At 43.0% G+C, this 10,903-nt stretch overlaps 1 protein-coding gene across 1 annotated transcript in view; it reads right to left on the bottom strand.

Annotated features, from left to right (window-relative positions):
- Positions 1–916: 916 nt before the first annotated feature.
- FBXW10 (F-box and WD repeat domain containing 10) overlaps positions 917–10,903 on the bottom strand; it is a 35,944-nt gene continuing 25,957 nt past the window's right edge. The window contains exons 12-13 of the mRNA XM_089668967.1: positions 8,037–8,231; positions 917–5,225 (exon numbers count right to left, since the gene is read on the bottom strand). Coding sequence (XP_089525093.1) covers positions 4,348–5,225; positions 8,037–8,231 — 1,073 coding nt within the window. The 3' untranslated portion in view covers positions 917–4,347. The remainder of the gene's footprint in view (positions 5,226–8,036; positions 8,232–10,903) is intronic.

Here is a 10,903-nt window from a genome sequence, read left to right as displayed (position 1 = left end):
TTTTTTAATTTTTTTTAATTCACATTAAACTGATTTTGCCTGATGGCAATACTTGCCGTTCACTTAACAGATTCTGAAAGAATGGTAAACCTAACGATTTCCCCTACACAGCCAGAGCAAGAGATTGGACTAACCCCCCTCCCCCAGTATGAAGGACTCTCTACACACACAAAAATAAATAAATAAAAAATAAAAATAATGTTCTGATTTTTTTTTTTTTTTTAATTAATAAGGCGTATAAGGCAAGTGGGGGAAAGTTGACTTTAAAGAGACCCTGTCATATTTTTCAAGTGGGCAGAGTAACAGGGTCTCGTTAATTAGCATATAAGAGTTGAAATTAAAAAAAATATATATATATATTTTTTTTTTCAGTTCTTATATGCTAATGTATGCTAATTAAAGAGACCCTGTTACCTTGCTCACTCTGGAAATGTGACAGGGTCTCCTTAAAGCTCACCCCCAATCACCTTCAAAAAGTAAACATAAATAAATAAAATAATAAAAAAATAAAAATAAATTCATAAAACATTTATATATATATATATTTTTTTTTAAATTTCAACTCTTATATGCTAATTAAAGAGACCCTGTTACCTTGCCCACTCTGGAAATGTGACAGGGTCTCTTGAAAGCTCACCCCCAATCACCTTCAAAAAGTAAAAAAACGAATACATTTAAAATATATATATATATATATTTAACTTTTTCAAGGTGATTGGGGGTGAGCTTTAAAGAGACCCTGTCACATTTCCAGAGTGGGCAAGGTAACAGGGTCTCTTTAATTAGCATATAAGAGTTGAAATTAAAAAAAAAATATATATATATATATAATAATATATATATATATATATATATATATATATATATACATATACATTTTTTATGAATTTATTTTTATTTTATTATTATTTTATTTATGTTTACTTTTTGAAGGTGAGTGGCGGTGAGCTTTAAGGAGACCCTATCACATTTCCAGGGTGAGCAAGGTAACAGGGTCTCTTTAATTAGCATATAAGAGTTGAAATTAAAAGAATATATATATATATAGTTGTGTTCAAAATACTAGCAGTCAGACATCACTAACCGGATCAATCACTGTTTTTGGTGGAAATGATATTTCTACATGGCAAATAATTTCCTAGCAGGTGTAGTAGAGTAATAGAAATCCAACAGACCCAACAGTCATGACATGCATGCTGCTGATTCTGTGTCATTGAATCACTCATTGAAAGGGGCGTGTTCAAAATAATAGCAGTGTGGAGTTCTATTAGTGAGATCATTCATTCTTTGAAAAACAGGTGGCAATTATTGCCCTTATTTAAGGAAGGAAGGCAGCAAATGTTGGACATGCTGGTTACAGTGCATTTCTCTCTGAAATTCTGAGGAAAATGGGTCGTTCCAGACATTGTTCAGAAGAACAGCGTACCTTGATTAAAAAGTTGATTGGAGGGGAAAACATATAAAGAAGTGCAGAAAATGATCGGCTGCTCAGCTAAAATGATGGCAAATGCTTTAAAATGGCAACCAAAACCTGAAAGACGTGGAAGAAAGCGAAAAACTACCATTGGAATGGATAGAAGAATAGCCAAAATGGGGCGGACTCAGCCAACAATCAGCTCCAGGAAGATGAAAGAAGGTGTGACGTTCCCTGTGAGGACTCAGCCAACAATCAGCTCCAGGAAGATGAAAGAAGGTGTGACGTTCCCTGTGAGGACTGTTACAATTAGAAGACGCCGATGTGAAGCCAAGCTATCTGCAAGAAGCCCCCGCAAAGTCCCACTGTTGGGAAAAAGACGTGTGCTGAAGAGGTTACAATCTGCCAAACAGCACATTGACCGGCCTAAAGAGAAATGGCCCAACATTTTGTGGACTGATGAAAGTAAGATTGTTCTTTTTGGGTCTAGTGGGCGGAGACAGTTTGTCAGACGACCCCCAAACACTGAATTCAACCCACAGTACACTGTGAAGACCGTGAAGCATGGTGGTGCAAGCATCATGATATGGGGATGTTTCTCATACTACGGTGTTGGGCCTATTTATCGCATACCAGGGATCATGGATCAGTTTGAATCCATCAGAATACTTGAAGAGGTCATGCTGCCTTATGCTGAAGAGGAAATGCCCTTGAAATGGGTGTTCCAACAAGACAACGACCCCAAACACACCAGTAAACGTGCAACATCTTGGTTCCAGACCAACAAGATGGACGTTATGGAGTGGCCAGCCCAATCCCCGGATCTTCATCCAATAGAAAACTTGTGGGGTGACATCAAAAATGCCGTTTCTGAGGCAAAACCAAGAAATAGAGAAGAACTGTGGAATGTGGTCCAATCATCCTGGGCTGGAATACCTGATCACAGGGGCCAGAAGTTGGGTGACTCCATGCAACACAGATGTACAGCAGTTCTCAGAAACAGTGCGACTACAACTAAATATTCATGAAGTCATTCAAAGGAAAGCAAAATCTTCAAACATTTCTCAGTTTATATAGTGAATGTTTGAGTTTGTAAAGAAGAATACAAACACTGCGATTTTTTTGAACCGTCTAATATTCACTTTTCTTCCATTTTTTTAGAGGAACACAAATGTGATCTATTTTTCTTCATGTTTTGATTTGGAATAGAATGTGTCGTGTTCCCAATGCATTTGTGTGGATGGAAATAAAAGCTATTAGAAGGATTTTCAGCTTTACTCACTTTTTTCAACACACTGCTATTATTTTGAACACAACTGTATATATATATATCTTTAAAGAGACCCTGTCACATTTCCCTGAGTGTCTTTATTTAACATATAGCAGTGTAATTTACACAAAAAAAAAACAGTGCAATCAAGTGGGAATTTCAGTGCTACAACTACTTGTTTACAGTTAAGAAACATATCCAATATAATCTGTGCATTGAAACATAAGTGGTTGTGTGTTCATGGGTGTGTTACGTGCAGGGGCGGACTGACTATTTGGAAACCGAGGGCCCAGGGTCAGTAGGGGGCCCCATGAGTTGCCCCTGGTACCTTTTTCATAGGCTTTTTTGAGTTTGGGCAAGGACACAGGGGCCCCATGATCCCCTGTTGCCCGGGGGGCCCATAAGTTGTCAGTCTGCCCCTGGTTACGTGGAATGTTTTATTACTGCCATTGTCCTGTCCCCTTTGGGGAGATTTCCCCTCATTTCCTTTCCTTGGATGCAAGAAAAAGTGAAGGGACATTTCTTCTCTAACAGAATCTGGAGCAGCTGTGCATGGCAACCAATCAGCATCTGTCTTCAGCTTCACCAGTTATGCTTCTAAAATGAAAGATGACTGGTTTCCAGAGAAGCTGACTGGTTGCTGTGTACAACTGCTCCAGTTCTGATAAATTCCCCTACTTGGGGTGATTTTTATGGTCATGCCGCAGTACCAGATTCCAGCAGTAGGCAACACTGCAGGTGAAATATGGACATGATAGTTCAAGTAATATCCAGGAAGTGCATGAGCAAGGGGATCCCTTTTGAAAGGCCAATCCAAGCAAACAACTACATGCGTAGGCGAAGCAAGAAATGGCCTTACCAGCTACAAATTTTGTAATAAATGCAAATTCTTTTGTGCCCCTCCCAACAGTTTTCAGAGCTTTTAACTCCATGCAAAGGGATATCCCACCTTCCACAAGGAGATATGATCTAACTTCCCAAATAAGCAACCCCCCCCCCTTCCATTCATTGGCATACAGAGCAAGCCCTCCTACTGCGAACCTAATTTAACATTCTTCCCACAGACCACCAATGTAAGGGACATTCTTCCCACTGATCACCAATGTAAGGGACATTCTTCCCACTGACCCCCAATGTAAGGGACATTCTTCCCACTGATCACCAATGTAAGGGACATTCTTCCCACTGATCACCAATGTAAGGGACATTCTTCCCACTGATCACCAATGTAAGGGACATTCTTCCCACTGACCACCAATGTAAGGAGCATTCTTCCCACTGACCACCAATGTAAGGAGCATTCTTCCCACTGATCACCAATGTAAGGAGCATTCTTCTCACTGATCACCAATGTAAGGGACATTCTTCCCACTGACCCCCAATGTAAGGGGCATTCTTCCCACTGACCCCCAATGTAAGGGACATTCTTCCCACTGATCACCAATGTAAGGGACATTCTTCCCACTGATCACCAATGTAAAGAGCATTCTTCTCACTGACCACCAATGTAAGGAGCATTCTTCTCACTGACCATCACACTAATGTATCATGAGTTGCAGCTATAGTCCTTTTTAGCAGGGGTTTCCTGAGACCGGAAAGTTATTTCAAGGGTACCTCTGTGTTGAGAAAGGCTGGTCTAGAGCTTTGCTTATGCAAACCCCAGTCATAGATATGCATCCGGCCCAAATTCAGGTGCAGCAATTTTTCCTTCTTTGGTGAAGCCATCAATGTTCTTCCCTTGGATTTTCATCAGCCAGGCTTTCTTGCTCTCCTTGGTTTTCATTGTCTGGGTCAAGGCCTCCACTTCTTTATGCTGCAGCATCTTTTGTGCTTGAAATTCCTTCAGCTGCTTGACGGTGAGGAGCTGGAATCCACCCCTCTCCCTGTACGGGTCCACCAATGCAACCTGCGCAGTCACTCTCTGCTTTGGGGCACCCTTTTCTTGCCGTTGACCCATGACCATTCGTAAAGGCTGGAGGGTCTCAGGGCTCGTATACAAGCCAATTTGCTTGGCATTGGTTTCAACGGCAGAGGTTGACCTTCTTTGCAGGGCCGAGCCTCGTTGTTTCTTCCTATAAGTAAAACTGGTCTTGGGCCGCACAATGGCCGGGGTCGGTATGGTGGACTGAACACCCGGTCCATGTATGGACTCGTTCATTTTAAGGCTCAGCTTTCTAATTTCGAAGGGGGTCATGACTTTCCTCATCTCTACTGGGGCAGAAGAATACTTCAGATACTTGAGAAGGGCGGAAAGGTCAACTTGCTGGCTTTCTTTGGAGTTGGGGTTTTGGGCGACCATCTTTCCTTCTACGTTTTTGGATGGTGGAGATCCCCATTCATCCCGGATCCTTGAGTTGTGCTCCAGATTGGTCCCAATTTCATCAGCCTTCTGTAAATTCTGTATGGTGCTAACTTTTAAGAGGATTTGGTTGGGACTCATTGGCGTGTGAGGGCCGCGTCTTTTCATGCGGCGCAGAGTTGCACTCTGGCTGGTGGAAAGGGCTGATTTTCGACCGGGGGAACCGTAACCCGATTCTCCATCTGGAAATAGAAGGAAGATGTCATGTTAGTATTAACTGTGTCATAGTCCCTGACATATTCCTGATCTATCTATCTATCTATCTATCTATCTATCTATTATCTATCTATCTATCTATCTATCTATTATCTATCTATCTATCTATCTATCTATCTATCTATCTATCTATCTATCTATTATCTATCTATCTATCTATCTATCTATCTATCTATCTATCTATCTATCTATCTATCTATCTATTATCTATCTATCTATCTATCTATCTATCTATCTATCTATCTATCTATTATCTATCTATCTATCTATCTATCTATCTATCTATCTATTATCTATCTATCTATCTATCTATCTATCTATCTATCTATCTATTATCTATCTATCTATCTATCTATCTATCTATCTATCTATCTATCACCTATTTCAGGGCTTTTTTCTCAAATAATCCTCTCCAGAATTTCTCAGAGAATCCTCTGCAGAACCCCCCCCCACAACAATAGCCCCCCACAACAAAAGACCCCCCTGCAACAATAGATCCCTACAACTATAGAACCCCCACAAAAATAGACCCTCCCAGCAACAGATCCCACACAACAACAGACCCCTCCCAGCAACAACAGATGCCCCAAAACAGCAAACCCCCAAAGCAACAATAGATGCCTCAAAGCAATAGACTCCCAGCAACAATAGACCCCCTGCAACAGCAGACCCCCACCAGCAACAATAGATCTCTAACAACAATAGATCCCCTTGCAAAAAATAGACCCCCTGCAACAATAGACCCCCCACCAGCAACAATAGACTGCCTACCAGCAAAAATAGACCCCCTACCAGCAACAATAAACACCCTGCCAGCAAAAACAGATCTCTCTGCAGCCAACATCAGGAGACTCCTCCCTCAACAGTAGATCTTTACCAGCAACAATAAACCCCCCTACACGGCAATAGATTCCCTAGCATCCAGCATCAATAGACTCTCCAGCACATCCCATTACCTCTTGCCATTATATATTCTATGTTGTAAAAAGTATTGGCCCTGCCTTCCAAATCATGTGATTCAGGTGATCCAATCCCCTCCATGGACACAAGTGTATACAATCAAGCCCCTAGGCATGCAGACTGCTTCTACAAACATTGGTGAAAGAATGGGTCGCTCTCAGGAGCTCAGTGACTCCAAGCGTGGTCCCGTGATAGGTGGCCACCTGTGCAATAAGTCCATCCGTGACATTTCCTGGCTACTAAATATTCCACGCTCAACTGTTAGTGGGATTATAACAAAGTGGAAGCAACTGGGAACAACAGCAACTCAGCCACCAAGTGGTAGGCCACGTCACATGACAGAGCAGGGTCAGCGCATGCTGAAGCGCACAGTGCGCAGAAGTCGCCAACTGTCTGCAGAGTCAATAGCTAAAGACCTCCAAACTTGGTGTGGCCTTCAGATGAGCCCAACAACAGTGCGTAGAGAGCTTCATGGAATGGGTTTCCATGGCCGAGCAGCTGCATCCAAGCCTTCCATCACCAAGTGCAATGCAAAGCGTCGGATGCCGTGGTGTAAAGCATGCCACCGCTGGACTCTAGAGAAGTGGAGGCGTGTTCTCTGGAGTGACCAATCACGCTCTTTTTGTCTGGCAATCCGATGAACGTGTCTGGGTTTGGCAGGGACCAGGAGAACGGTACTTGCCTGACTGCATTGTGCCAAGTGTAAAGTTTGGTGGAAGAATGATTATGGTGTTGGGTTGTTTTTCAGGGGTTGGGCTTGGCCCCCTAGTTCCAGTGAAGGGAACTCTTAAGGCATCAGCATACCAAGACCTTTTGGACAATTTCATGCTCCCAGCTTTGTGGGAAGAGTTTGAGGATGGCCCCTTCCTGTTCCAACATGACTGCGCACCAGTGCACAAAGCAAGGTCCATAAAGACATGGAGGAGCCAGTTTGGGGTGGAGGAACTTGACTGTCCTGCACAGAGTCCTGACCTCAACCCCACAGAACACCTTTGGGATGAATTAGAGCGGAGACTGCGAGCCAGGCCTCCTCCCCCGACATCAGTGCCTGACCTGACAAATGTGCTTCTGGAAGAATGGTCCAACCTTCCCATAGACACCCTCCTAAACCTTGTGGACGGCCTTCCCAGAAGAGTTGAAGCTGTTATAGCTGCAAAGGGCGGGGCCAACTCAATATTGAACCCTACGGACTAAGACTGGGAGGCCATTAAAGGTCATGTGCATGGAAAGGCCGGCCGACCAATACTTCTGGTAGTATAGTGTACATTTAATGCTGGAGGTGCCGGAACTGCAATTCCCGCTGAAAAAAAGCCCTGGTCTATTCTTTCTATCTATCTATCTATCTATCTATCTATCTATCTATCTATCTATTATCTATTATCTATCTATCTATCTATCTATCTATCTATCTATCTATTATCTATCTATCTATTATCTATCTATCATCTATCTATTAATCTATCTATCTATCTATCTATCTATCTATCTATCTATCTATCTATCTGTATCAAGCAATGTTACATATTACCTTTGTTATCTTTTTCCTAATATAAAATCAATAAATATAATTTTGTATAGCAGACACTATTTAAATGGAGTTTATATGTTCTTCTTGTGGGTTTCTTTGGTGGTTGGGTTCCTCACATGCTCTATGTCTAAGGTGACTGTACTTGATTCCAAGTTACATTCAGGTACTTTCACTACTTGCATAAACAAAAAATACACTTCAAGAAGTATTACTGAATACAGGGATGTATTAATTTGTGTCTTTTATATCTGCCTGGAGTTCAGCTTTGAATGTGGAGATATATAACTACCGGAATCCTCCTTTGTCTTCATGGCCGGTGCTGTGCTCGCTCTGCTGTAGACGTCTGGAATGCTTTGCCCCGCTGTTTGCGGTCTGTATGGAGGCTTCTTGAAAAACTCTGGCTGTAAGTCAATGTAGGTAAAACTCCTGCGGTAATTTGTCAGCTCAGGCCACGGTGCCGGCTTTAAAGACTTCAAATGTAGATCTGAAGAAAAAAAGCACAATAGTTTACCATTTCCATGAAAAGCCTTATGTATGTCAACTCATCAATGTAAATTTCAAACCATGGAAGAACCCAATACATCTTGCTGTGTACTTGAGAGAGACAAAGGCTGAGTGGCAATGACTTCATATTAGGAAGAGCAAAGGATTCTGGAAAAGAATGCAGAGGGAGCAAACCTGACGATTCCACAAGTTTTACCTCCTCTGGATTATGGTACGAATAGAAGTTGCAGCCACGTTGGCTCACAGCTTTATCCTCTTGCCATCATTTTATTTTTAATGAGGGGTCAATAAATACTGGATCCCTTTGTTCTTGCCAGGCTCTGATGTTGTAAAGGTGTCTTATAAAACACACTACATGAAACATTGCAAAGCCACAAGGAGAGCACTTTGTTCATGACTGTAGTCAATATAGCTGATGACAAGTTTTTGTTCCTAGATCTCAGCAGCTGTATAAACCATCTGGTTCTGCTTTCCCTGTGTTGGCAATTGCAGGGCACCCCACTCCGCTAGATCTTAGCATAACTCACAGTCGATCACTGTCAATGCCCCCTGCCATGAACATCTGTGTCCCACACTCCATGCATTGGACTATCCAACACTTTACCGTCCAACAACAGCCTTTCCTACAGCTTGGTCCAGTTTGGTACTGACAAGTGACCTTGCACCTTGGGCAATGGCATCCTGACCTGAGACCTCCTCTTACTCAATGTTCTCACCTTGGGTATGCATGGCTAGTTGTCCTAGATTCGACAAGTTAGGAGCTACCCGATACACCACATCATCTCTTTTACAAAGAAGAAATGATGACGTATCAACTTGGGCAATGGGGTCTGGACCTTAGACCTCCTCTTGCTCAGTTTTCTCACCCTGATCATGCATGGCCCTTGGTTCATCAAGTTAAGCAGCCAAAAACCAAATAAAACTGATACTGTTCAAATGCCCCAATCTGTTAACCCAGCCAACTGGCTGGTCGAGTTGGCTCATCAGACACATTGAGGACTACAAAAAAATGATGCTCCCCCATAAACTAATGTAGCACCCTCCTAGGAAAGCTAGTGGGAACTAGATAATTATTTTTTAGTTAGAGACTGGATAGCAGCCTGTGCAATAGCCAGAGGGGTCAAATTTGGGTCAGGGCTGAGAGGCTCTGCAGATCAGTTCCCTGAAACCTCTCTCTGATCTAGAGACTTGGAGAAGTCTCTAGAATTCAGTGGGTGGGGGTGAGGAGGAGCTTGTCTGCACTCTCAAGGGATCCTAGCCAATCCCCAAGCAGGGGGCTTGGCATGGGGCCAGGAAAGCCCTTAAGACTGGTTGAGCCTGCTCAGCTGCAGGAAAGTTCAAGTAAAAGATGTGAGAGCAGGAATTGGCGAGTGGAGCCTGGCAGGAGGCCCAGGGAGGAGCCTAACTCCAGGACCGCTGCAGACGGAAGGAAAGGTGCCCCCCTGAAAGAGGACCATCTGTGAAGCTAAGAAAGGAGCTAGCCCAGCAGAAGGCCTGAAAGCAGCTACTTACCTGCAGCCTACAAAAGAGGGCCAGTGAGTAATCCTACACCCCCTGGGCATTTGGGTGGTATACCTGACTAGCCCCAGCCGGACTGTGCTTTTTCAAGAGTCAGACTCTAGATCTCCTTGTCCAGGGATTTCTACACCAGCAGAGGCTGGCTAGCTCTCCAAGAAGTGAAGAGAACCTTTCTGAGCACTTGTATATTGTTCCAGGAAGTTGTCCTCAGTTAAACAGTTCCTTATATGTAATCATGTATCCCTCATTCCCATCCAAGTTCAAATTCCCTAATAAAATCCAAAAAACAAGTTCAAGGACTGTTTACTGTCTATGGAGTGCAAGGCTGGAAGGAAATGTGTGTTGCCTGGCTGTACAGCACTATGGGGGGACCCAAAACTTCAGCGACTCCTAAAGGAGTAGTGCTACACTGCCTCAGCATATAGTGGGCTCCTCTTAGTACAAAATGGCTTCAGCTTGGTCTCCTACACATGGGAGAACCTCATCTAGCATGTTTCACTCAATAGGGGCTTAATTGTAGAGACCAAGGCTTGCCTGCCAAGGCAGTGTTCAGACAGGTGCCATTTTGTTGTAGTCAACAAGTTATAAGCTGCTCAATTCATGTCATCTCTCTTGTACATAGAAGAAATTGTGACAGCAACTTTGGCAATGGGGTCTGCACCTTAGACCTCTTCTTGCTCAGTTCTTACCCTGAGCACACATAGTTGGTTGCCCTATGTCCAACAAGATCAAAGATGCTCAATATAACCCTTCTCTCTTGTACATAGATAAAATGGCAACTTCACATCTTGGGGTAATGGGGTCCAGACCTTAGGCATACTCCAGCTCAGTGTTCTCATCCTGAGCATACATGGTCGGTTGTCCTAGGACCAACAAGTTAGGAGTTACTCCAAATGAAATGGTGATGTTGCATCTTGAGCAATGGGATCCAGACCTTCTCTTACTCAGTTTTCTCATCCTCAGTATAGTCAGTTGTCCAAGAATTGACAAATTAGGAACTACTCAATAAACCCTGTTTCTCTCTTGTACATTGATAAAATGGTGATGCCACATGTCCAGACATTTGACATTCTCTTGCTTATAGTTCTCACTGTGAGCACTCATCACCAGTTTTCTTAGGTCCAGCAAGCTGGG

The sequence above is a fragment of the Staurois parvus genome, unplaced genomic scaffold (genome assembly GCF_062004578.1).
Source record: "Staurois parvus isolate SC_StPar_1 unplaced genomic scaffold, SC_StPar_1.0 ptg000067l, whole genome shotgun sequence".
Classification (NCBI taxonomy): Eukaryota; Metazoa; Chordata; class Amphibia; order Anura; family Ranidae; genus Staurois; species Staurois parvus.
This window is presented reverse-complemented; position numbering and strand designations above follow the sequence as displayed.